The 27,550-nt window shown below is 46.2% G+C and overlaps 1 protein-coding gene across 1 annotated transcript in view; it reads right to left on the reverse strand.

Annotated features, from left to right (window-relative positions):
• The window catches only part of LDLR (low density lipoprotein receptor), a 35,868-nt gene extending 10,920 nt beyond the window's left edge, over nucleotides 1-24,948 (reverse strand). The window contains exons 1-10 of the mRNA XM_072787221.1: nucleotides 24,762-24,948; nucleotides 13,551-13,673; nucleotides 12,773-12,895; nucleotides 10,385-10,771; nucleotides 7,426-7,548; nucleotides 6,314-6,436; nucleotides 4,972-5,091; nucleotides 4,347-4,472; nucleotides 1,055-1,226; nucleotides 739-966 (exon numbers count right to left, since the gene is read on the reverse strand). Of these exons, the coding sequence (XP_072643322.1) occupies nucleotides 739-966; nucleotides 1,055-1,226; nucleotides 4,347-4,472; nucleotides 4,972-5,091; nucleotides 6,314-6,436; nucleotides 7,426-7,548; nucleotides 10,385-10,771; nucleotides 12,773-12,895; nucleotides 13,551-13,673; nucleotides 24,762-24,828 (1,592 nt within the window). The 5' untranslated portion in view covers nucleotides 24,829-24,948. The remainder of the gene's footprint in view (nucleotides 1-738; nucleotides 967-1,054; nucleotides 1,227-4,346; nucleotides 4,473-4,971; nucleotides 5,092-6,313; nucleotides 6,437-7,425; nucleotides 7,549-10,384; nucleotides 10,772-12,772; nucleotides 12,896-13,550; nucleotides 13,674-24,761) is intronic.
• Between the last annotated feature and the right edge of the window lie 2,602 nt (nucleotides 24,949-27,550).

Genomic DNA, 27,550 nt, shown 5'->3' on the forward strand with positions numbered 1-27,550 from the left:
GTTGTGAAATTCCACAGGCAGATGTGGTGTAATGGGTGCAGGACAGGGGGTGGGGAGATACTTTCTGCCAGGGGACACAGGTCCCTGTGGGCGTTGGAGTGCTGAGTCAGCCCCCGGCCCTGCAAACACCCTCCGGGGGGGCCCCGTTGGGGTGGCGACCTTTACTCCCTGTAAACTACCATTGGAGCTGAGTGCTTTTACTTTTCTCCAATCCTATCCTGGCACAGGATTCTCTGCAGTAAAATACTAAAGCAGAATTTAAATAAGTATTAATTTTTTAGTATTAATTTCTAATACCAATTTAAATCCATATTTCAATTTCAATTTCTTTTTTTTTTTTTTTTTTTAAAGTAAACTCCACACCCAGCATGGAGTCCAAAGCAGGGCTTGAACTCACAACCTTGAGATCAGGACTTGAGCTGAGATCAAGAGTCAGACATTTAACTGACTCAGCCACCCAGGCGCCTCTCTGATTTGGGGCTCTTATCCTGAGCACATGACTTTTCAGGGTCTGCTTCCATCTCAGCAGACATCGAGAAGGATCAACACATGGTTCCCAAAAGGCAGGTGGAGAAGAGCCACCATTCCAGGTTTTGTGCTTTCCTGACAGCAAGGAAAGCCCCATGCCCACAGAGGTCAGTCCAGCCCAGGCACATGCCTTTCCCCAGGCTGAGTCCGAACCACTTCTAAACCCCGCCTGTGCTTCCCTCTGAGCCCCTCAGCTATGGGGGTACCAACCCATGCACGGGATCCACCACAATGGCACGTGGCTTGGAGCCTTTCTCCTTGAAGAGCGTCTTTCTCTTCGCACCCTTGGTGTCAGCCACGGAGACGGTGCCCAGGATGGAGTCTGTCCAGTATATGTTGCCGTGGATCCAGTCCACTGCCAGCCCGTCGGGGGCCTGGAGGTCCTCGCTGATGACGGTGTCATAGGAGGAGAAGCTGGGGGCTCTGTCGATTTGGGTGCTGTCAGTGGGAGAAGGGGGAGCAGAACGTCAGTACGAGGGGCCTGTTTCACCTGGGTTAGGGGGCTGGGTGGAGCTCCAAGGCTCACCTGTAGATCTTCCTTTGGGACAGGTCGGACCAGTAAATTCTGTTGCTGGCCACCTCTGTGTCCAGGGCGACGACGTTCTTCAAGTTTGGGATGAGGCTGGTGTATTCGGTGCGGTCCAGAGTCATCTTCCTCACCTCATGGCGATTGGTGAAAAAGAGGTAGGCGATGTTGCCTGGGGACACAGGAAGGATGCTCAGGGGAGCAGAAGGCCCCCTGACTCGAGCTTGTCACCCTTGGGGGGTCTGGCTGAACCAGGGGAGACACCCAGGATGCCATGGGAAATGCCTCGTTGGTGTATAAACCATGTGGCTCCAGGGGCACCTGGGTGGCTCAGTGGTTCAGTGTCTGCCTTTGGCTCAGGTTGTGATCTCTGGTTCCCAGAAATCAAGTCACGCATCAGACTCCCCAAATGGAGGCTGCTTCTCCTCTGCCTATATTTCTGCCTCTGTCTCTGTGTCTCTCATGAATAAATACATAAAATCTAAAAACAAAACAGAACAAAACAAGACCATGTGGTTCTGATGCTCTGACATCCGAGGCCTTGCAGAGCCTGAAAGGACAGCCCCTCCCAGGGCCAACCAGCTCCTAGGAATGGTTCATGACTTGCCTTGAAAGCAAACTCTCCAGCCCATGTCCGCCACCCCTCCACTGGGCTCTCACGCTCTGGGTCGCAACCCCTCCGCCTGCTTCAGTCACCACAGGGCAGGTACCAGACAACCAGGGGCAGCCGCTCTGCCCCAGAGCCCGCTGAGATTATTCAGACTACCTAGTCCTGAGCTTGCTCACCCTGCTTCACCTCATGCCCAAGGAAACCATAAGGGAGGCTCTGGCCCATGTGATCCCCCTTCTCTTCCTCCACCTCCTGACTGACCCTGGTGCTTCCCCAGCTGGCCGCCTGGCTGCCATGGCCCTCCCCTTGGGAACTGTGAGTAACAACCGATCATTTCAATGGTGGCCGTCTCCTGATTGGTTGGCCTTGCCATACTTGAATGATAATAAAGCCTACATTGGTAATAAAATCCGCACTGGGGCCCCAGCATTTTACATTTTGGAACATAAAGATGAAGAAACGAAGGGCATCTAGGTGGCTCAGTCGGTTAAGTGTCTGCCTTCAGTTCAGGTCATGATCTCAGGATTCTGTGATGGAACCCTGCGTCAGGCTCCCTGCTCAGTGGGGAGCCTGTTTCTCCCTCTCCCTCTGCTCCACCCCATTCATGCTTGCTCTCTCTCTCTCTCTCTCTCAAATAAATAAATAATCTTAAAAAAAAGAAGAAGAAGAAGAAGAAACATTAACAGCTAATGTGTATAGAGCTATTCCTTAGGGCAGGAAATTCTGCTTAAGTGCTTTTCCTATTATATTTTCCCTCATTGGTCCTCACACTCCTATGAGACCAGGGCTACTGTCAAACTCCCATTGTATGTGAGGGGATTGAAGCTCAGAGAGGAGAAGGGACTAGCCCAAGGTCATACCAGCTAGTAAGTGGCAGAGCTGGAATTTGAACACACATTGCCCTGTCCCTGGGGACTGTACTGTTAACCATGATGCCAATATTCACCAACAAGCTAACCATGTGTACAATGGACCTCGCTCAGAATACCCCTTCCCACGACACCATGTGCCCCTTACCCCCTGAAAGGCACCTGTATAGACATCAGCCCATAGATATTGGAAGGAAAGTGAAACTTCAAATCCTAGAGGGTTTCATGAGCTCAGTCTTTGGTTTTCCCCAAAACTGGGAAATGTGTGGGGGTATGAGCAAGGGAGGCCAAGGAACTGTCACAAAAGGGGTGATAACACAGGAGAAAGACTTCAAGGCTAAAACAGACCTTGAGGAAACAGAAGTTGATCTAAAATATTTCTGCAAACTTGTACCTCATTAGAATCAGACAGGTGGGTAATGACATGACACAAAGCAAAGGGAAGTTTGGCTATGCCTCCAAACACATGGGATCTCTTGATTTGGTGATTCTGAGAATCAGTGCATGAGTGCCGTTCTAATCTTAAGTTTGTTTGTTTTTATTTATTTGAGAAAGAGAGAGAGAGAGAGAGCACAAGCAAGGGGAGGGGCAGAGGGAGACAGAGGAGCAGACTCCCCACTGAGCAGGGAGCCCAATGTGGGCTCGATCCCAGGACCCCGGGATCATCACCCAAGCCAAAGGAAGATGCTTCACCAACTAAGCCACCCAAGCACCCTATAATCTTAGATTAGGTAGAAAAGAACCTCAACTATTGCTGCAGGTTTTGTTTTTTTTAATACTTTATTTATTTATTCATGAGAGACACAGAGAGAGAGGCAGAGACACAGGCAGAGGGAGAAGCAGGCTCCATACAGAGAGCCTGACGTGGGACTCAATCCCGGGTCTCCAGGATCACACCCTGGGCTGAAGGCAGTGCTAAACCGCTAAGCCACCCGGGCTGACCTGTGATTTGGTTTTCTTATGAGAGATTATACCTTGGTCTGTATTAAGTGAATTTTCTTTTTGGGTATAGGTTCTTGTAAGTGAATAAGAACAGCTGGAGGGGGGGCAGCCCCGGTGGCGCAGCGGTTTAGCGCCGCCTGCAGCCCGGGTCGTGATCCTGGAGACCCGGGATCGAGTCCCATGTCGGGCTCCCTGCATGGAGCCTGCTTCTCTCTCTGCGTGTGTCTTTGCCTGTGTCTCTGCCTCTCTCTCTCTCTCTGAATAAATAAATAAAATCTAAAAAAAAAAAAAAAAAAAAAATCAAGGGATCCCTGGGTGGCGCAGCGGTTTAGCGCCTGCCTTTGGCCCAGGGCGCGATCCTGGAGACCCGGGATCGAATCCCATGTCGGGCTCCCTGCATGGAGCCTGCTTCTCCCTCTGCCTGTGTCTCTGCCTCTCTCTCTCTCTCTCTCTCTCTGTGACTATCATAAATAAATAAATAAAATCTTTAAAAGAAATAAAAATAAATCTATCAATATCACTTAAAAAAAATAAAGCTGGTTCCCAACAATGGTGAATGTTACCGATGTATTGATAGAAATAAAACTCACCCTTTAAAAAAAAAAAAAGAACAGCTGGAGAGGGTGCAGGCCCTTCAGGCCATGGCTTTTCACCTCTTGTACCCTGAAGCCACTGGCAGGGCTGAGGGCTAGAAACCAGCACTCATGCAACTGACCTGAGTCTGCAGGGAAGCAAGACATGTGAGAGCAGCCTCCTAGAAAGTTTCTAATTGGCCTGCTCATCCATCTGCCAGAGGTCTCTGCAGGACACAGTGTGCCCTTCTCCCCCCACCAGCCCCACCCCTGCCCCACTGGTCCCACCCCTTGCTCACCCACAGCCTTGCAGGCCTTGGTGTGGGGGTCCAGCTGGAAGCCCTCCTCACACTCGCACTTGTAGCTGCCCTCGAGGTTCACACACAGCTGGCTGCACACGTCGGGATCCTGACATTCGTCGATATCTGCAAGTTAGGGCACAGAAAAAGATTTGGGGCTTCTTCTTCATGGGGTGCTGATAGACTGATGGGCTCCTACTAAAAGCCATGCCTCCCGGGAGCAAATGGGGACACCCCATGCCCTCTGGGGAAGACCTGCAGAACCAAGGTCTTGGGGGCCATCAGGTTCAGGAATGAAAACACGGAAACAGCCAAGCGTCATCTCCAACAATGACCCTGACCTCACCATTCACCCCAAAGGTGCCACCCACAGGGCAAAGCTGCGTCAGCAGGGATTTATTTCTTAATTATTAATCCCCAAAGGCAAGAACCAAGTGCTCCTCACGGGCCAAGCCTGTACTTGATGACCCATGCATCTGGCAACCTCATTAAATCCTCCTAACTGGCCTGGAGGTCAGCACCATTTTCATGCCCACTTAACAGGTGGGGACACCTGTTAAGGTTTGGCAACCACACAAGGAGAAAGGGCTGAGGAGGCAGGGAGCCCATCCTGCTCAGGACTCACCTTCACATCTTCGCTGGTCCACCAGCTGGAAGCCCTCTGGGCACAAGCACTCGTGTCCCACCTTGAGGTCGTTGCAGATGTGGGAGCAGCCGCCCTTGTTGTCCAGACACTCATTGGTCCCTGCACCAGGTGTGGGGGAGGGGTGGGCAGACTGGTCACGCTCAGGTCGTTAGTACCCCTGCACCATCTCATCACCCTTATCATGATCACAAGGACGTGGAGACCAGTGAACTACCATGTCTGCTAAGGGGACTTAAAATAACCACTGTCATGTGTAGTGCCATGAGTGAATCTGAGGACATTCTACTGAGTGAACTCCGTGGGGCACAGAAGGACAAATACTATAGGATTCACTCTTAGGAGGTCCCTATTAGAGTCAAGTTCAGAGACAGGCAGTAGATGGCAGACACCAGGAGTGGGGGAGGGGTGGGGAGTTGGTGTTTCACAGGACAGAGGTTCATCAGGAAAGATGAGAAAGTTCTAGAGACAGATCATTGGGATGGTTGTACAACCATGTGAATCTGCTTAATGCCGCTAAACCGGACACTTAAAAATGGTGAAGAGGATAAATCCTCTGCTATTTTTGGGTAAAACTCATTTCAAAATGTTCTTGATTATAAAAAATAAAAACCATATCCCACAATTGCATATGCTAACTCTCAACAACCATACAGGTAGCTGAACTACAGCTGTGGAAAATGAGGCATGGCCAGGCTCAAAGACTTGTCCAAGATCACAGTGCTGGACCACACTCAGGGTACTTAGCTCCAGCATCCATGCACAGGCTCTCTACAGAACTTCGGCCAATGCCAGCCTACCATGCGTTCTTGCATGGCCCAAAAGCTAAGAATGGTTTTTACATTTTTTTAAATGATTGAAAAGAAAAAGAAAAATAAAGAGAAAAACAGTATTTTGTGCCACATGAAATTCAAACATCAATGTCCATAATCAGGTTTGCTCGGAACACAGTCACACACGTTTGTGTGCACATGTGCATTCATGTTATTTTCCTGCCATAACGGTCCTATTGAACAGGTGTGACAGTTGAACAGCTGTGACAGACCTTACAGCTGGTCAAGTCCAAAATATTTACATAGTTACAGGTTAAGGGGCACTGCTGAAAACTTACAAGGATAGCAACAGCCAATCCCCAGCTACCCTAAGATGTGTGAACCATCCTAAAGATGTGAACACTGAGGCTTGGAAGCAAAGCCACTTATCCCCAAGGACCCCCACATTTGTGTTGCCCCACAGCTAAAGCACTCATAGGCACAGTATCCATGTTTGGGTCACATCCCCAGCTCCCCATAAGTCTGAGCACCACCTGCACCCCGGGGCTCACCACACTCCTTGAGGGGCTCGTCCGACCAGTCCCGACAATCTCTGACCGAGTTGCATACTTTGTCCAGGGTGATGCACTCGCCGCTGTGGCATTTAAACTTGTTGGGGCCCTCGCACAGTGTCACTAAGAGGCAAAGAGGAGGGTCAGGTGCTTCTGAGATGCAAGAGCCTGCTTACTACTCCTTATTCACATGAGAGTTCATTTGTATATGATTATATGTAAATGTATTCATAAATAAAACATAACATACTTAATTTCCTGAGATGTATCATTTACAATTGTTAAAAAGTGGATTATCAGCATTTAACTTCTTGTTCAAAAAAAGTTTGTTTCAGGGGGTGCCTGGGTGGCTCAGTCAGTTAAACACCCAACTCTTGATTTTAGCTCAGGTCATGATCTCAGGTTGTGAGACTAACCCTGGCACCTGGCTCCGCACTGGATGTGGAGCCTGCTTAAGATTCTCAGTCTTGGGCAGCCTGGGCAGCTCAGTGGTTTAGCGCCACCTTCAGCCCAGGGCGTGATCCTGGGGACTCCGGATCGAGTCCCTCATCGGGCTCCCTGCATGGAGCCTGCTTCTCCCTCTGCCTGTGTCTCTGCCTCTCTCTCTGTGTGTGTCTCTCATGAATAAATAAATAAAATCCTTAAAAAAAAAAAAAGATTCTCAGCCGCCCTCCCCCTTCTCCCCTACATACTCGCTCTAAAAATAAATAAATATAATATTTGAATAAAAAAAATAAAATCCTTATGTTACATGATTTTGCCACAATTAAAACCATTTTAAAGTTAATTCTACTGATAAACAATCGGGTTGCTGCTTATGTTTTGCCATTAGGCCAGTGCTGCTCTGCATGTCCTCCTGGGACCATTCCCAGGAGTGGAACTGTCATATTATAAGCTCAGGAAAGGGCTTTCCATGGAATTATACTGCACGTGTTATCTCTAAGTTCAAAAGACAGAGCTCTGCACACTTTGGCCTCGTTAAATCTCACAGTCCTGAAGTAGATGCTTTTGCCACGCACATTGGTCAGATAAGTGGAGGTAAGGTTTGAGGTGGTCAAGTAACTTGCCCGAAGACATAGGGTGGGTGCAGGGCTGACACAAGGGGAGCTCACCATTGATGCAGCCAATCTCATCGCTCATGTCCTTACAATCATACTCCTTGTCACACTGCCGGCTGCCATGGATGCAGGTCCCATCTGAGCACTGGAACTCATCAGGCCGGCATGTGGGCACAGCTGGGAAAGACAGGGCACATGTTGGTTTTTTTCAAGGAGCAGCAAAGAAAAACCAATTACCATCTTTGAAGCAGCAATTTCCTGGCAACCTCAGGCATCAGGGAGAGCATGTAACAGGAAAGATTTTCAAGGTGAGAAAACACAGCCCACTGCCAGCAGGAGAAGACAGTGGCCCATCCATTTTATCTACTTCCCACCTGAGTAAAAATTCCCCAGGTACCCCCCATTTCATGTTCTAAATTTTAACTAATGTAGTTTTCTTTTTTTTTAAAGAGGGGGCAGGGAAGGCAAAGGGAGAGGGAGAGAATCTTAAGCAGGCTCCACGCCCAGCATGGAGCCTGATATGAGGCTCAACCTCACAATGCTGAGATCAAGACCTGAACTGAAATCAAGAGTCAGATGCTTAACCAACTGAGCCACCCAGGCTTCCCTGACCAATGTAGTTTTAGATTTTCTTTCATGGCAGTAAGTACTTTCTACCTCAATGAAGAATCCCCAAAATTATTACTAATGTCACAGAGTAAAGTTTGGAAAATAAGAAAATGTGGGGAAGCACCCTAACACAACCACTGAGTTTTCCTGGAGTTCTCTCCAGTCTTTCCACTTATGCATTTTTGAGAACGCACAATTTTTTTTTAAAAAGACTTTAAGTAATCTCAATACCCAATGTGGGGCTTGAACTCACAACCTTGAGATCAAGAGTTGCACGCTCTACTGATGGGAGCCAGTCAGGTGTCTCTAGATCACATAATTTGCTATAAACCTGACAGAGCCAAAGGCTACTCTTAGCAGAAGAGCAATATTGTATCCCCAATCTAGACAGAGATAGGCCAAATTGTGACAAATTTGATCAGTACCATTGTGCAGAACAGAGTCACATTGTGAAGTAGGACAAATGTTTATGAGATGATGCTGCAGTAGAAGACAAATTTTTTTCATTTTATTTATTCATGAGAGACACAGAGAGAGAGGCAGAGACATAGGCAGAGGGAGAAGCAGGCTCCCCATGGGGAGTCCGATATAGGACTCGATCCCAGGACCCTGGGATCACACCCTGAGCCAAAGGCAGATAATCACTGAGACACCCAGGTACCCATAGAAAGATTAATTTTTTGTTTTCACAGGCGTGTGTCCCCCAGTTACTCACCCATTCTGGGCCTCAGTTTCCCCATCTGTAAAGAATGAGGGAAGCCTGTTCACAAGTTATAAGAATTAAGTGAGTTTGTGTTAAGTTTTAGCACTGATTGTATACAAGACCATACATTATTTAAAAATGTGATATGTAGGAGCACCTGGCAGGCTCAATTGTTAGAGTGTGCAACTCTTGATCTTGGGGTTGTGAGTTCAAGCCCCACATTGGATGTAGAGATTACTTTAAAAAGAAGACATAAACTTGAAAAAAAAGGGAGGGCACCTTGGTGGCTCAGTGGTTGAGCGTCTGCCTTTGTCCCAGGTCGTGATCCCAGGATCTGGGATCAAGTCCCACATCAGGATCCTCACTGGGAGCCTGCTTCTCCCTCTGCCTATGTCTCTGCTTCTCTGTGTCTCTCATGAATAAATAAAATCTTAAAAAAAAAAAGTGATTTTTTTTATTGGTGTTCAATTTACCAACATACAGAATAACCCCCAGTGCCCATCACCCATTCACTCCCACCCCCCGCCCTCTTCCCCTTCTACCACCCCTAGTTCGTTTCCCAGAGTTAGCAGTCTTTACGTTCTGTCTCCCTTTCTGATATTTCCCACACATTTCTTCTCCCTTCCCTTATATTCCCTTTCACTATTATTTATATTCCCCAAATGAATGAGAACATATAATGTTTGTCCTCCGATTGACTTACTTCACTCAGCAAAGTGATGTTTTTTAAAGTGACTTTTAAAAAGTCTAATTACATCTACAGAGATTGCAATTACAATTCTATGAAAAGAGTGCACGTGAGCAAAGATACCAAAGAAACAGAGACATGAAAGCATGTCTACTGTGAATCTAGAACACCGCTAGCTTTGAGGAACCAGCCCCTCATTCAGGAAGCAATGACTCAGGGCTTTGGTAAAATGCTTTATCTGCACTGTCTCCAACACAGGAGCCACTAAGCATGTGTGGCTACAAAACTTTCAATTCATTAAAGTGAAATAACACAAAATATTCCATTCTGTGGTTGCACCAGCTACTCCTCGGTAGCAGCTATCGCAGTGCAGACATGGGATGTCTCCACCATCACAGAACGTTTGAGTGGGTGGTGCTGGACTCCAGTTGAAGTCTACAAATGCCAATGTTCTTGCCCCAATCTGTGAGGGAGGAGAACACAACACAGTGAGGTTGAGTCCTTGGCCAAAGATCACCAGCCAGGCCTGGAGCCCAGGATCCTTTCTGGATGAAAATAATAGCTTGTTCCCCTTGTCAAAAAAAGAGATTAAGAAAAAAAATTAAAAAAAAAAAAAAAAAAAGAGAGAGATTAAGGGTGCCTGAGTGGCTCAGCTGGTTGAGCATCTGCCCTTGGCTCAGGTTATGATCCTGGGGCCCTGGGATCAAATACTGCATGAGGCTCCCTGCTCAGCCAGAAGCCTGCTTCTCCCTCTCCCTCTCCCTCTGCTGCTTCCCCTCTTTTTCCTCTTTGTCATATAAATAAGTAGTTAATTAATTAAATTAAGAGAGATTAATTATACAAGCATAAAAGACAGGGTCTCCTTTTAAGGGAGGCTTTCTCTTCCATGTGATCAGTAACACTAGAAGAGACACGAAATGAGACTGAAGTGCTTGCTGTGTGGCTTGAAATCGTTTAAGTCCTGAAAGGCCAGCTATGGGACAGGGGAGAGGACCCATGCACAACGCCCTTACCACAGTTCTCTTCGTCAGACTTGTCCTTGCAATCAGGGCCACCGTCACAGCGCCAGCTGGAATGGATACACTCGCCGCTCTGGCAGTGAAATTCAAGGGCAGAGCAAGGGTTGTCGTCCCCTTGGGGGGCTGATGTGTTGCGGCCCCCACAGTGCTGTGGCCACTCATCTGAGCCATCCTTGCAGTCTGGGTCGCCGTCACAAGCCCACAGCTCAGGGATGCAGGCAGAGTTATTGCACTGGAAGTGCAATGGGCCACACGTGGGTATGTGGCAGGACACCTCATCGGACCCGTCCAAACAGTCCTGGTCTGAATCGCAGACGAATTCTGGGGCAATGCACTTTCCATCCTGGCAGCGGAACTCATCCGGGGCACATGTCTTGGGCGCTGCAGGGATTGATGGGAAAAGACAACCTGGTCACCAGAGAGCCCTCACTTCTCACTAGCAGCCCATTCCAAAGATGAAGACACTGAGCCTTGGAGAGGGTGGATCCCAGTGAGAGACCCTGGAGAGGAAGCCAGGATAGTGGTCAGGGGCCCTGGATAGGAAACCCCGGGCAAGGTGAGTGTCCCCAGCCTGCTCCTGTGGCCCCTCTGTGCCTCAGTTTCCTCATCTGTACATGGGCCCAGGCAGGGGAAGCACTATTTAAGAGTTTGCTGTTATTATTAGGGCACCTGGGTGGCTCAGTCAGTTAAGCATCTGCCTTTGGCTCAGGTCATGATCCCAGAGTCCAGGGATCAAGCCCCATATCGGGGTCCTTGCTTGGCAGGGAGCCTGCTTCTCTCTGTCTGCCTGCTCCCCCTGCTTGTGCTCTCTCTCTCTCTAATAAATAAATAAAACCCTAAAAAAAAGTTTGCTGTTATTATTAAAAGAGCCACCCGCAAAAATGTGGTTCATGTGATGTGATGGAGATGTTAGTTAATACTACAGGGGTAAAAAAAAAAAAAAAAAAAAAAGAAAAAAAAATACTACAGGGGTAATTATTTTGCAATATGTATGTGTAACAAATCATCACCTACTCTTTATGTTTTTTTTTAATTTTTTTTAATATTTAATTTTTTTTTTACTCTTTATGTTTTTAGAGAGAGAAAGCATACACACGAGGTGGGTGAGAGGGGCAGAGGGAGAGGGAGAGAGAGAGAGAGAGAATCTTAAGCAGGCTCTACAACCAGCACAGCCTGACTTGGGGCTCGATCTCACAATCCTGAGCAGAAACCAAGAGTAGGACGCTCAATGGAGTTACCCTGGTGCCACCTCCACCCAAAAAATTTTACAAAGGGGTGTGGGCACCTGGTTGGCTCAGTTAGTTGAGCAGCTGAGTGTCTGACCCTTGATTTTGGCTCAGGTCATGATCTTGCGGTGGTGGGATTGAGCCCTGTACTGGGCTCTGCACTCAGCACATCCCATCTGCTTCAGATTCTTCCTCCTTTTCCCTCCCACCCACTCTCTCAAATAAATAAATAAAATCTGTAGGAAGAAAAAATAAAAAGAAATTGGCAACTTTAAAAAAATTTGTTTTTTGTTAAAAAAAAAAGTTTTAAAAAATTAATTAATTTTCTGCCGCCTGCTCTTTAAACTTACATAATGTTGTATGCCAAGTATATTGCAATAAAGCTGGAAGGAAAAAAATGTACCTGGAAGAAGAATAACAATCCATTTTATTTGTAAATATTCCCTGAGGGGGTATTTCATCAGATGACAATTAATCCAGGTTAGACATGCATTTCTAAAGTGAATGTATGTGAAACTCATGTGTTGCTTTTTTTTTTTTTTTTTAATATCATGGAGCTTTATATTTTCCAAACTTGCAAATCTGACATTATCTTAGTTATTTAAAATTTTCCCAGTTATTTTTCTCAGAGACTTACCCTATTAGGATAACCAAACCAAACCACTCATTTCGATAACTAATTAACTAGCATTGAAGAGCCAAGACAGACACCCAGCTCTCTAATGTGCCTCCCCCTCCAGGACTCTTGACCCTGTTTCTTCCCAGAACCCTGCAACTTGGTGAAGCTTCCTTCTTCTCAGGTTAGCTGAGGGGTCAGGTCTTGGACAGCAAGCACCTACTGTGTGCTTGGCCTCCCAGGGTGGCTGGTGGTGGTGGTCACAGGGGCTCAACAGATCCTGTGCCATGTGGGTGGCAAGACACTTGACAAGGACAGCCTCATTGAATATGCTGATGACCCCAAGAAGTGATACCATCAGTATCCCCTGCAATGCCTCCTGGGCAAGGTGGGGTTCAAATAGTGCAAGAGGGCTTGGTAGAAGCTTCCAGGAGATGGACCCAACTGAAGAGCCACCAATCTGCAGCTCAGCTGGGGCAGGACTGCCTGGGGGAACCAGTGGGACCCTCGCAGGGCTGCAGGGGGAGGGAGCACACTTACGACAGCCTTGCTCGTCTGAGCCATTCTCACAGTCCATCTGGCCATCACATCTCCAGAACTGAGGGATGCAGCGGTTGACACGGCCCCCACAATTGAAGTCTCCCGACTTGCAGGTGACAGACACTGTGGGAGAAACAGAACTGAGCGTTTGCTCAGAGGGAAGCCCAATCTGCCTCCCAGCCCCAGGTTTGCAGAGGAAAAACACAGTTTTCAGAAAGAAGGTGCCAAGCCCACCTTTCTGGGTCAAAATGAAGGACATGTAATGGAACTTGTTTAAAAAAAAATCAGACATGAAGCAGTGGAAAGGTTTGGAAGGAGAGAGAGGTGATAGTGGCATAGCATCATGACCGTATTAATACTACTGAACTGGTCACTTTAAAATGGTTAATTTGGGCAGCTCTGGTGGCTCAGCGGTTTAGCGCCGCCTACAGCCCAGGGTGGGATCCTGGAGACCCAGGATCGAGTCCCATGTCAGGCTCCCTGCATGGAGCCTCCTTGTGTCTCTGCCTCTCTCTCTATGTCTCTTATGCAAAAATAAATAAAATTCTTTTTTTTTAATTCTTAAAAAATTTTTAAAAATTTTAAAAATGGTTAATTTTACATTATGTGAATTTCACCTCGTTAAAAAAAAAAAAAGCTCTTAAAGTTCAGAAACATCTCCTCCCCCAAGTCCCAATTCATGGTTCAACACATGAATCTGCTGGCTGATGTCCACTTTGTCTGTCACCCACTATCATCAAAGAGGGTAAGAAGTGTGTTACACCCAAAGAGGACTCACTGCAGGTCTCCTGGGACTCATCTGAGGCATCCAGGCACTCGGCCCTCCCGTCACAAACCCACTTGTAGGAGATGCACTTCCCATCTTGGCACTGGAACTCGTTTCTCCCGCATTTGTCTTCCACTGAGAGAGAAGGGAAGAGGAAGGACCATTCAGCGCCAGAATTGGAAACTGACACCACCACCTGAGTGTTTCTATTTCCTGCCAGCTGCAGAATGAACTAGAAATAGAATCTAATCATTCCCAGGAAGTAAAACACACCCAATAAATTTCATGAACTAAAAGTGTAGCAGAGGATGCAAAGACTAGATCTAAAACGTGTAAAACTTGACATAATAGTTGTTGAGTCCAATGTATGGACCCACTAAGGTAGGAAACAAAATAGTGTAAGTTCCTTGCATGTGAATAAAGAAAATGATTTAAATGATTTAACATATTACAAACCTGTGTTGGCAATAGTAATGAGGAAAATTGACAGTGTGAAATCAAGGAAAAATGAGGGGTCGTCTCCAGTAGGTAGGGAGGAAATACAGAGATAAAAATTGTGAGAAATGGGGATCCCTGGGTGGCGCAGCGGTTTGGCGCCTGCCTTTGGCCCAGGGCACGATCCTAGAGACCCGGGATCGAATCCCACGTTGGGCTCCCGGTGCATGGAGCCTGCTTCTCCCTCTACCTATGTCTGCCTCTCTCTCTGTGTGTGACTATCATAAATAAATAAAAATTAAAAAAAATTGTGAGAAATGATGAATGTGGATGCTAGAGAACAGAGATGCTGCAGCAAAAATAATCAGATACTGGAAGGTCAGATAAAAAACAATGGAACAGAGACATAGCAAAAGCTGTAGTAAGAGAAACTTTTTTCTAGAAAAGCAAAAACTGGGGATCCCTGGGTGGCTCAGTGGTTTAGCTCCTGCTTTCAGCCCAGGGCGTGATCCTGTAGTCCCAGGATCCAGTCTCACATCCAGTCTCACATCCATGCAGGGAGCCTGCTTCTCTCTCTGCCTGTGTCTCTGCCTCTCTCTCTCTCTCTCTCTGTCTCTCATGAATAAATAAAAACTTTAAAAAAAGACTCAGATTTTTAGATAAAAATGAAGACAAGTTGGGGATCCCCGGTTGAGTGCCTGCCTTCCACCCAGGGTATGATCTTGGAGTCAGGGGATGGTGTCCTATATCAGGCTCCCTGCATGGAGCCTGCTTCTTCCTCTGCCTGTGTCTCTGCCTCTCTGTCTCTCTCATGGATAAATAAATCTTTAAAAAAAAAAAAAAAAGAGGACAAGTAAATTTTGGGGAAATTTCCTAAAATACATTGATTTTTGCATTTTGGAAAAGAGATCTCAATGTTGACCATTATTCATTAACTGTTCATTATCAATCGATAATTTTTAAAAAGATTTTATTTATTTATTCATGAGAGACACAGAAAGAGGCAGAGACACAGGCAGAAGGAGAAGCAGGCTCCATACAGGGAGCCCGATGTGGGACTCGATCCTGGAACTCCAGGATCATGCCCTGAGCCGAAGGCAGATGCTTACCCGCTGAGTCACTAGGCATCCCTCAATCAATTGATCATTGATTTGGAATGCACAATTCTATGTGAACTAGAATCAAAGCAAACTATTATTATTAGTGAGACCCGGTAATTAAAAAAAAATCTTTTAATCTCTAAGTATAAACTTGGATGCCCTATGTAAATTAAAACAATGTGGCCAAAATTATGATGTGGCTTATCTCATCATGTTTTATGAATAAATAAAAAAGACCAAAAAATATGAATAAATAAGACCAAAAAAATAAAAATAGAAGCTAGCAGGATTTTCTTATTGACTCAGATGTTCTGTAGGCAAATAGTATGTAAAATATAAGTTTTGAATGTTGGCTATATTTATTATAAGTTCCACTATTCTTGTAAGAAGATTGTTTTTTTTTGGGTGCCTGGGTGGCTCAGTCAGTTAAGCACTACCTTTAGCTCAGGTCATGATCTCAGGGTCCTGGGATCGAGCTCTGTGTTGGGCTCCCCACTCAGCAGAGTCTCCCTCTCTATCTGACTCCCACCCATCTCATTCTCTCTCTCAAACAAATAAATAAAATCTTTAAAGAAAGATCGTTTTTCTTTTTCTTCTTTTTTAAGATTTCATTCATTTTATCTGAGAGACAGAGCAGGGGAAGGAGTAGAGGGGGAGAGAAAGAGAGAGGGAGAGAATCCCAAGCTGATTCCACCAAGCAATTCAGAATTCAGGACTCGATCCCACAACCCAGAGACTGTGACCTGAGCCGAAAGCAAGAGTTAGAACCTTAATCTGCTGAGCCACCTGGGCACCTCTCTTTTTCCTTTTATCAATTTTGAATGTTAGCCATAACCAAAAGAATAGTTTAATGGTTTGTACAAAATTTAATCATTACCTCATTTTGCACAAAGATAATTAATTTATTGGGCTGCCCAATAAATAAAATCTTAAAAAAAAGAAGTGTTACGTATTTTTAAGCTCATCCTGTTCAACATCTCTGCTTTTCTATGGAGTCATATCATACCAGTAATAGTGGTATATAATGAAAATTTATATTGGGGAGAACATACTCAGTGTGTTTTGTTTTGTTTTACCAGTGGAGGTATGTAATTTAAAGAGTTTGGAGAGCAACTAGTTAAGACTATGATGAAAGACTTTAGGGCCAAATGCAAAGTGGAATTCTGGACTGGGTCCTAGAAGAGGAAAGGGAAAAGCTGGCGAAATCCAAATAAAGTCTAGATAGAATTAATAGTAATATGCCAACATTAAACTCTTAGTTTTGGCAAATATACCATGGTCTATAAGATGTTAGCATTGGGGGAATCTGCATGTGGGGCCCATGAGAACTCTCTGCAATATCTTTGCAACTTTTCTGTAAATCTAACCTAATTCCAAAATAGAAAGGCTATTTAAAGATTTTATTTATTTAAAGATTATTTTATTATTTTATTTAATTAAAAGGACCTGCCTAGTACTTCCCTTCCAATCTCACGGATATATGGCCAGCACTCCTTCCATCCCATTTCCTTACACGCTCACGCGCACACACACACCTGCAGACGTTTGTTTTCCCCATAAATTGCTGATCTGAAAGCTTCCCTACAAGCAAGGAAGGCAGTGATGACCTTGAGGTCACCAGATTTCAAAAACTGCCCCCTGCCCCAAAACAGTGTGAATTATAACACTGTGGAAGGGACTTTTTCCTGCCCCCTTCACAATGAATCTTGTGACCCATATCCTGGCTCTGTACTGGATCCCATAAAAGTTTCACAACCTCAGAGCTCAAATCCCTGCAGCTCTGTCTGCTGCAATGCTCCCTCCCAGCTTGCCCAATTTTTTTTTTCCTTGTAGTCATCCAGATTGCACCTTCATGGGAGACCCTGAGCCAGAACATCTAGCTATGCTACTTCCAAATTCCTGATTCACAGAAACTGTGAGATAATAAATGCATGGGTTTTTTTTTAAAGACTTATTTATTTATTTTAGAGAGAGAGTGAGGACATGGGGGGGGGGGGGCAGAGGGAGAGAGAGATTCTCAAAAAGGTTCCCAACTGAGCTCAGAGCCCAAAGTGGGGGCTCGATTCCATGATCCTAAGATCATGACCTGAGCCGAAACCAAAGAGTTAGATGCTTAACCAACTGCACCATCCAGGCACCCCTAATTAACACACAACCTAACTTAAAAAGGTTTATCTATATCTAACTGTAGGTAATATAGTGATGTATGCAAAATCTGTAGATGATAATAATGTGAATTCTCTATAGCCACTGAAAAAGATGAAGTCCAAAAATAAAGAAAGAAAGAAAGAAAGAAAGAAAGAAAGAAAGAAAGAAAGAAAGAAAGTCAGTCATCCTAAGTTGTAAAACGGAAAGCTGCCCGTCACATTTTCTAACTGGGGAGAAAAAGGATGTGCAGAATAGTTTGTAATAGTTCCTTATTGCCCTATTTTTAAAGAAATAGGATCTTATTGGGACGCCTGGGTGGCTGAGTGGTTGAGTGTCTGCCTTGAGCTCAGGTTGTGATCCTGGAGTCCTGGGATCAAGTCCTGCATCAGGATCCCTGCAGGGAGTTTGCTTCTCCCTCTGCCTATATCTCTCACTAATAAATAAATAAAATCTTTTTTTAAAAAAAGAAAAGAGAGGGATCCCTGGGTGGTGCAGCAGTTTAGCGCCTGCCTTTGGCCCAGGGCGCGATCCTGGAGACCCGGGATCGAATCCCACATCGGGCTCCCGGTGCATGGAGCCTGCTTCTTCCTCTGCCTGTGTCTCTGCCTCTCTCTCTCTCTCTCTGTGTGTGTGTGACTATCATAAATAAATTTAAAAAATAATAATAATAAAAAAAGAAAAAAGAAAAAAGAAAAAAAGAAAAGAGGGATGCCTGGGTGGCTCATCCATTGAGCATCTGCCTTTGGCTTAGGGTGTGATCCTGGAGTCCTGGGATCGAGTCCCACATCGAGCTTCCTGCATGGAGCCTGCTTCTCCCTCTACCTGTGTTTCTGCCTCTCTTTCTTTGTGGGTCTCTCATGAATAAATAAATAAAACCTTGAAAGAAAGAAGAAAGAAAGAAAGAAAGAAAGAAAGAAAGAAAGAAAGAAAGAAAGAAAGAAAGAAAGAAAGAAAGAAAGAAAGAAAGAAAGAAAGAAAGAAAGAAAGAAAGAAAGAAAGAAAGAAAGAAAGAAAGAAAGAAAAGAAAAGAAAAGAAATAGAATCTTATCTGTGCTTCCACGTAGGGAATAATGGCCAGCTCACTTCAGAGTTATTTTTCTTCAAAAAATACTTTATTTTTTAGATTTTTTAAAAGGAAAGAAAAAATAATCAAGCACAATAACCATACCAGTCACTGCATGTCCCTGGCTTTAGTGCTTGTTACTCCAATTGTCTAACTATTCCAAGTATCTTTTGATGTCTTTGGTCATTCCAATAGGAGTAGACAAAGCTAGAGACCTCCAGACCCCCTTGAACACTTTAGCCAGGCTTAAATCTAATCCTGAACCTGGGCCGGGGGTTCCTGGGGGCCAGGGACATTGGGACCCAGTTTAAAAACGACCTCCCTAGGGGTGCCTGCTATCTCCATTGGTGGGACATGCAACTCTTGATCTCAAGGTCATAAGTTTAAGCCCCACATTGGGTGCAGAGATTATTTAAAAATAAAATCTTTTTAAAACGCTGTTTTTACTATTATTTTTAAAGATTTTTATTTATTTAAGAGAAAGAGGAGAGAGAGAAAAGTGAGTGAACATAAAGAGTGGGGAGGGGCAGAGGGAGAGGAAGAAGCACGCTCCTTACTGAGCAAGGGAGACCTGACATAGGGATCACAGGCGGATCATGACCTGAGCTGAAGGCAGACATTTAACCAACTGAGCCACACAGGCACGCCCCCCCCCCAAAAGAAGCTATTTTAACTAAAATAACTATATATTTACTTATTTTTAATTTATTTATATTATCTAACTATTTACATACAGGCATATCTTGGAGATATCGCAGGTCAGTTCCAGACCACCACAATAAAATGACTATTGTAATAAAGCGAACCAAACGAATTTTTTTGATGCATATAAAAGTTATGTTTAGGGACGCCTGGGTGGCTTAGTGGTTGAGCACCTGCCTTTGGCCCAGGGCGTGGTCCTGGGGTACTGGGATCGAGTCCCACGTCGGGCTCCCAGCATGGAGCCTGCTTCTCTCTCTGCCTATGTCTCTGCCTCTCTCTGTGTGTGTCTCTCATGAATAAATAAATAAACTCTTTAAAAAAAAAAAAAGTTATGTTTACATTAAATATGATGAGTCATGAAGTGAGCAAAAGCTGTGGAAAAAATAGAGACTTGCTCCATGAGGGATTGCCAAAACCTTCAATTTGTAAAGAAAGACAGTATCTGCAAAGTTCAATAAAATGAGGTATGTCTGGGGGTGCCTGGCTGGCTCAGCCAGAGGAGCGAGCGACTCTTGACCTCGGGGTCGTAAGTTCAAGCCCCATATTGGGTGCAGAGATGACTCAAATAAATAAAACTTTTAAAAAAATGAGGTGTGTCTGCATTTATGTATGTATGCACCCATGTATTGCATTCTCAAATATGAGCCCCTTTATCATTTCTACTTTGATGGTTCACCCAGCCCTTTCACATAGACTCCCTGAGAGGCAGTGTAGTGAGTGTCAGACCTGGGTTTGTTTTAACTTTTCTTTGTTTCTTTCTTTCAAAGAGATAGAAAGAGAGAGAAAGAGCAGGAACAGAGGGGAGAGGGAGAAGCAGGCTCCCCGCTGAGCAGGGATGCAGAATGGGGATTGATCCCAGGACCCCGGGATCATAACCTGAGATGAAGGCCAATGCTTAACACTTAATGTTAGGAGCCACCCAGGTGCCCCCAGACCTAGGTTTAAATGGCTTTCTGGGTCATTTAAGTAGATTGACTTGCACTACTGACTTAATCCTTCTGGGTCTCAGTTCCTCATTTGTAAAACAGGGGAGAGTCCCTATTTGTGAGACTGTTTTGAGGATTAAGGAACATAATAACAAAAAGGAGCTCTGCACACATGCTGACATAACATCAGGTTAAAAACAGGTGATGTGTTCATCCAATGGGACACATCTCAGCAATAAAAGGGGACAACTGGCTGGTGAATGCACTGTCATGGATGAATCTCTGGAACGTTACCTGCCTGGCTTCTTTTGCTCAAGAGTATGTGAAGTTGTAGTTCAGGTAAAGCTAATCTCTAAGCATAAAAATCAGATTAGTGGTTGCCTCTAGTGTGTAGGGGAGGTAATTAAACAAGAAAGGAGGCACCAGGGAACTTTCTAGGAAGTTGGAAATGTTCTATATCCTAAAGGGAAGTGCTTTCATGGAGGTAGACATTTACCAAAACTCACTGAACTCTTCATTTAATATCTGTCCATTTTATTTTTTTTTTAACTTTTTTTTTTAAAGATTTCATTTATTTATTCATGAGAGAGGGAGAGGCAGAGACACAGGCAGAGGGAGAAGCAGGCTCCATACAGGGAGCCTGATGTGGGTCTCCAGGATCACGCCCTGGGCTGAAGGCGGTGCTAAACCATTGAGCCACTGGGGCTGTCCATTTTAAAAAGCAAACGGGGGTGAGGGCCACCTGGGTGGCTCAGAGAAATACAAGGAGTGCTTAGAAGAATTAAAGAAATGGGAAACTGAATTATAAGGATGCCATGCTTGAGGTGGCCGTAGTGGACAGCCCAGGTGACTAAGGAGAATGAGGAGGAGAAAGTAAGAGGGAAGGGAATGTGTTGAGCTTTGGAATGTGCTGCAGATACCAATAATCGAACTGCCCAGCTACTGATCTGAACAATGACTCCCTCAGAGCTGCCTCTATAATACACCCTACACCCTTATGACTCACAACTGATTTGTAATTGTCCCAAAGGCCGGATATGACTCACTTCTCGCTACTGGCACACAGGGTGGGTAAAAAGCAATTGGAATTCCAGGACTCTCAGAAAAAAATTAAAGAGGAAGTTCAAGCACAGAGCATTTGCAATGAGGATCTTGGAGGAGGAGCTTCTATCACATCTTCCTCTCCTAGGGGATCACAACTTCCATTACCACTAATCCACTTCTCTGGCCTCCTAACCTTTGCACAAAGCCCTATTTTACCAACAAAACATACCACCAGAAAGACTGGAAGTAGTAATAACCCCTTGAGGCCCTTTAAAGAGGGATAAGGAATAATAAACCCTTTCCCTGGACACCATGTCTTCACCCTGGCAACAGCTCTCCAAATATTTGCTAGTCAAAGATGGCTGAAGACCTCACCAACAGGAAAACCCTACCCTTACTTTTTATCAGGATAGGTCGTCCAATAGCTGGCTGACAGCTCCAGACAATGTTTGAATGAAAAGCTAATGGATTTTACTGTTACAGGCGCAGCCAGGCAACTGTCAGCTGGGAAATCAATAAGTCCCATGGTCTGGCTAGTGGGGACAGGGATCAGGAACAGCAAGCACCAAGAGACAGCACATCAGAAGGTTGTTCCCACAGCACACAACACCGTTCTGAGAAAGGGGACTGAATCAGTCCTGTTTCAAGCACCACTACCCAAAGAAACCACAGGGCTTCCTCCCTGTTGCAGAAGTGAGGTTTGTGTTTTCCTTGTCAGTTTCATTTGCATTCCAGTAAAAGCAAACTGGAGCATCCCCCATCCACCCATCTCTCCTCAGGCTGGGGATGTCTAAAATTATACAAAAACTGCACACACTCACACCCTCCAGCGTCCAAATCTCAAAACTTAGCCAGTAAATTTCTCCTGTCACATAGGACAAGTCAGGAATAAGGTTATCGAAACAGAAAAGGAGAATACACATTTCTGCTTTTTCTCCAGCACATAAATGCTTTCGATGTTTTTTTCCCCCATACTACTGAACAGAGTTGTTGAGGAAAATCAAAATTATAGATAGGGGGTACCTGGGTGGCTCAGTGGTTGAGCGTCTGCCTTTGGCTCAGGTCCAGATCCCAGGGTCCCAAATCAGGCCCCCCACGGGGAGCATGCTTCTCCCTCTGCCTATTTCTGCCTCTCTCTGTGTCTTTGAATGAATGAATAAAATCTTTCCAAAAAAAAAAAATTATAGAATTGTTTCTTTGAAAAAAAGAAACAGCTGGAGCAAACAGACTCAGCTGAATATGAATGAAAAATCAATTTTCCAGCAGGCTTTTCCAAACTAGGGGATGCCAAGGCATTTTCCTCAGAGGTGATCTCTGTGGAAGCTGTTGTCAGCTCATTTGGGGAGGGTTTGATTTTTGTGATTGTTCATTGCTGGTTACCTCCACGGTATCTTTTTTTTTTTTTTTTTTTTTTACCTCCACGGTATCTTAGCAACAAATGTCACGTGCTTGACAGCCACGGAAAGTGTGAATGCTATTAATGTACTTAAGATGAAATGTGAAGGGCCATCAAAGCACTGAGCAACAAAGGCATCTAGATTTGGATCTTATCAAGGGAGGAACCCTATAGATAAGAGCAGGAATATCCTGGAAAGACAGAATGAGCCACATAATTCCCATTGAAGGTTCGCAGTCTCAAAAAAGCTCTCCTGGTCTTTTTTCCAATGTTGCCCTGGAAGAAAAGTATGCCCAGCAATGACTAAATGAATCTCCCTGGCCCACGTTGCTAAAACAGACACAACTCTTTGCAAGGTGCTCTACTTTTCTGCGTAGAGTTTCTTGGGTGTGCCCTGGGCATACTCCATACTCCGCACACAACTGTTAACTGATTTTGATCTGGCTGAGGGAAGGCATGCAGTTCAGATTCCAACAATTTCCATTTCCAAGGATAAAGAACAAGAATTTCCATCTCCCTACACCCCTCAAAATGTTTTAAAGACAGTTAAGGAGCACGCGGGAGCAGCCAGGACTGCTACAAATACGCATCATCCTGTTAACACCAGAGAAGGAGCTGCTAGCTCCCAGGAGTCTGGGGAACACATCAGGACTGAGGCTCCTGGACAGAGAAAACTAAAGTCAAGCAACGCATCTTGCTCAAGACTTCACTGTCATCATTTCCGCTTAGGGATGAAAAAAAAAAAGTCAAATACAAGTTGAGAGAAAGGAAAGAGATCTTTCGGGAGGTGCATTCCCAATTTGGGGTGGTGGGGGCGGGGCTCAGCTCTTCCAGGCTTACCAAAATTGGACAGATCAAGCAGCTGGCCCTGGAGCAGCTCTGGAAAAGACTGGAATGGGAGCCAGGGCTTCAGGGGTTAACCAGCCCGGCCACATAGACAGTTCCAGAAAACTCCTCCTCCTGCGGCTATATCAGAACCCCAGGGGGAAAGCCGAAACTAAAGTAAGTAAGTGACAAATCTTGCTCAAGAGTTGAGCCACGATTTCCTCAGGCATGGAATCAACAGGCGTTTGAAATACAAGGTCAATTACACGCCTCTTGACAAGCTGCACTCCCTCGTCTTCACACACCGGGAGGCCGAGTTGCCGCAACTCCCCTGTACGGCAGCATCCTCCCTTCCTCCCCTCGGAGAAAACTGACGCGTCACGGGGAGGAAGGAATCCCAGTTCAAATCTCCGCACACGAGGCCGCCCACTCCCCTCCTGTCAATAAAAAACGTTTCCTGCCATCCTGCGATCGGGTGACCCCAATTCTTTAATGGGCGGCTGTGGTTCTAAGCTTGGAAAAGAGCCCGCTTCTCTGATACCCAGGGCGAGGTCAAATGCCTCGGGGAGGCTACCTCAGGGAGGGCGCACCAAGTGCTCCCATCACCACATCTAAGCCGGACGCCCCCGTCAACGGCACATCGCCGTGCGCACAGCCGCCGCTAAAGCCGTTCAGAGCGTCTGAGCGAGCAAGGCCACCCCGAGGGATCCGTGTGACGCTGCCGCCGCCCGGGCCCTGCCCCCGCGGAGGGTCCCCGCGAATTGCGTGTCTCTCAGCCGCGCTTCAGCGGAGGCCCCTAAAGGGGTCTGGGGGCGCGGAGGGCGAACTCCACCCGGGCCGGGGCCGCGGAGGCGACGCCGGGGGCCTGGGACGCGCGGGCCGCTTTGTGACAGGAACCCGGGCCGGGCGCGAGGAACTCCGCGGTCGCCTCACCGGAACCAGGTGCGGTGGGTCCCCAGCCACACCTCGGGCCAAGCCCCGCCCCGCCCCGCCCCGCCCCGCGCGCCCCTCGCATCCGCCGCCTCCCATTGGCCGAGGGGAGTGGCTCGAGGCTCGCGTGTTCCAGTCGCGTCCAATGGGAGCTCGGGGACTGGCCCTCGGGGCCGGGGGGCGGGGCCGCAGGCGGCGGCCACCGGCAGAAGCGAGCGTGCGGAGCCCGTGAGGAAGGTCTGCGTCCGGCTCTGGGCTCCGGCCGAGCCCCTGCGCGGTACAAAGCCGCCCCGGGGCGTCCGCAGGGACCCCCCGGGCTTCTGGCAGCCCTCACCCTAGAACAACTCGATGAGGGGTCCCTGCCTCCCTAGGGCTGGAGAGCCCGCTGTCCCTCTCTGAGGAACACAAGGGGGGCCCCCCCATCCGGCGACTTCTAGGGAAAGCCTCGCCCCGCTTCTCGTGACGCCCCCACACCCCCAAAGCCTCGCAGGCCCATCATCACTCCCTCCAAGCCGTTTGGGGACTTCGTGCCATTTTCCCCACACATCTCACAAGGACGGGGTGATATTCCGCTTCCGCCCCAGAATTATCCAGGGGGTCCCCGAGTTCTGGGAGGTCACCCCACCGCACGCGGGAACCTGGAGCCAGCCTTACCTGCCGCCCCCGTCGCTGCGAGGAGCAGGGCGGCGGCCCAGCATAGCCCCCAGCCCTCGGGTCTCATGCTCCCAGCCTCCCGCTAGCTGCCGTGCAGGAAACCCGGGCTTCGCGCGGTCGGGCGGCAAATGCACGCGGGGCCCCGGTCATTTGCAGCATTTCAATGAGACTTTCCTCGCCAGGGGGAGGAGTCTGCGGTGGGGTGATTTTCGAATATCTTCACCTCACTGCGGGAGGAGGAGTTTCGAGAGGAGGAGTTTCGACCGGCCGATGTGACCAGGGCTAGTTAACCCGTGAAGCCCTGTCTCTGGATTCCAGGCTTTTCCAAACCTTGCTTCCAAATCATCGAATAGGCTAATTGATGACCATCTCCCCTCTGGCTCCAAAGGAAGAACTAGACTTGTCCGAAACTTTACCCCCTCTTCCCTCTACTTGCCTTCTCCTTTCTAGGAATCGTATATCTAGATTTTTAACGGAGTCTAGTCCTAGATACTTTTGAGACCGTTCGTCAGAATTGGTCTAAACAGTACTTGGTGAAGAATTTAAACAAAATCTTCGCAAATATTCAGCCTAAAACTGATCTTGTTTTGTGGGATCCAGCACTTGGACGAATAGGAGGAAAAACATCTCTGAAATCAATTGATCCATCCAGTCGGGGTCTGGACATAAATATTGATTTATTGTTTTAGGAGGAGTTGAGCAAACAGGGTGTTTCCTCTTCCCAAAGCAAAATCAAAACTAAATGGATTTTAGTTTTGAAACTGCCCTAATCACAGAGAACTGATGGAGAGCAGCTTTTAAGAATCAGTCTCTTTTGGGATTCATGAGGTTGCCAAGACCACTTGCCAAAAAGGCACGTGTGAGAATCTTGCCTGAACCCCAGGAAGGCTCTGGCAGTCTTGGAGGGCACCCCCCCGCCACCCCCCAGAATAAGCAGAGCTCTCTGGGGCTTTACAAACTGAGCTTGGCAGAGTGTACTAACCTCTCAGCAGGCTTATGGAGAAACCCAGGAGAGGAGGCAGAAAAGAGGCAAAAAGGAGACAATTGAACCCTGGGGGGCGGGTGGGAATGTTTAATCCAGAGTAAGAAAGAAAGAGCAGTTTAGGGCAGCCAGGGTGGCCCAGCGGTTTAGGATCGAGTCCCGTGAGTCCCGCGTTGGGCTCCTGCATGGAGCCTGCTTCTCCCTCTGCATGTGTCTCTGCCTCTCTCTCTCTCTCTGTGTCTCTCATGAATAAATAAATAAAATCTAAAAAAAGAAAAAAAAGAAAAGAAAAGAAAAAAAAGAAAAGAAAGAAAGAAGAAAAGAAAAGAAAGAAAAGAAAAAAGAAAGAAAAGAAAAGAAAGAAAAGAAAAGAAAAGAAAAGAAAGAAAAGAAAAGAAAAAAAGAAAAGAAAAGAAAAGAAAAGAAAAGAAGTTTAGAGTTCCAGCTTCGGAATCAGGAAGACCCTGGGTGAGTAAATGAGCTTTTCCGACATGGAAAGGGGAGGAAATAATGGTCGCTTCCCTTGTTGACAGGTTCCGTGTGGGGGTCAAATGAGATAATTAGTAATCACCTGGGAAAATCTGTAAGGATGGGCAGGGTCTGGGAGTTTTTGCCACATTTATGAATGTCATCATCAAATTCCATTCCTATTACCATGTGTGACTTTTCTTTTTTCTTTTTCTTGTTCTTTTGGGGGGAGGCGGAAGGGTCAGTTAAAAGCACTAGGTTTCATTTCCCTTCAGAAAAATTGCAACAGCTAGTAAGTTCAGTTTCTGTTGAGACCCCAGCTTTCTCTTATTCATAGGGTAGGAGGAGGCCCTTTCTCCCCAGCTGGTCTGGAAGAAGTTATTAGGAGGGAGTTCTCTTCTGGGAAGGGACTTAGCTTAAAATGTCTTCAAAGCTAGTTCTACAGAGATGTAAGGGCAAGCTTGGCAAAGGGCCATGAGAGCTCAGTAAAGAACATCTCAGTGATGCCTAACCCTGGACAAGGTCTCCCTTTGATCTGTCTTTGGAAATCGCAAGGCCCCACCTGTCCCTTCAACACCTAGGCATGGTCATATATTACCTTAAGGATGGAGTCATGCTGTTTTTAACTTCTCTGTTTCAATTTACTGGAGACTCCATTTGCAGCTAGCTCATAGGGTTGTTGTGAGAAGTAAATTAATACATAAATGTATAAAGTGATTCGAGCCATGCTTGGCACTCAGTAAACACCATATATGGATTTGTACTCTTTTATTTTTTTGGCTATAACTGCATCATTTTTTCTTCTTTTCAGGGAAAACCTTCCTTGAAGGCACTAAAATATAATCCACGAAAATTGTTATGTAATATTGCCAATGATGAATAAGGTTGTTTTTAGCACAAGTTTCTTTCTTTCTTTTCTTTTTTTTTTAAGATTTTTATCTTTAAGTCATATTTATACCCAACATGAATTTACAACCCCAAGATCAAGAGTCGCATGCTCTACTAATAGCCAGCCAGGCACCACTCAAATTTATTTATTTATTTATTTATTTATTTATTTATTTATTTATTTATTTTTATTTTTAAAGATTTTATTTATTTATTCATGAGAGACACAAAGAGAGAGAGAGAGAGAGGCAGAGACACAGGCAGAGGGAGAAGCAGGCTCCATGCAGGGAGCCTGACGTGGGACTCAATCCCGGGTCTCCAGGATCATGCCCTGGACCGAAGGTGGCACTAAACCGCTGAGCCACCTGGCTGCCCTCAAATTTATCTTTTATGCTGGTATTCTCACTGCCACATTTTTGGAAACTGTATTACACCTTCAATCTATAATAAA

Source organism: Canis lupus, chromosome 19, assembly GCF_048164855.1.
Source record: "Canis lupus baileyi chromosome 19, mCanLup2.hap1, whole genome shotgun sequence".
Classification (NCBI taxonomy): Eukaryota; Metazoa; Chordata; class Mammalia; order Carnivora; family Canidae; genus Canis; species Canis lupus.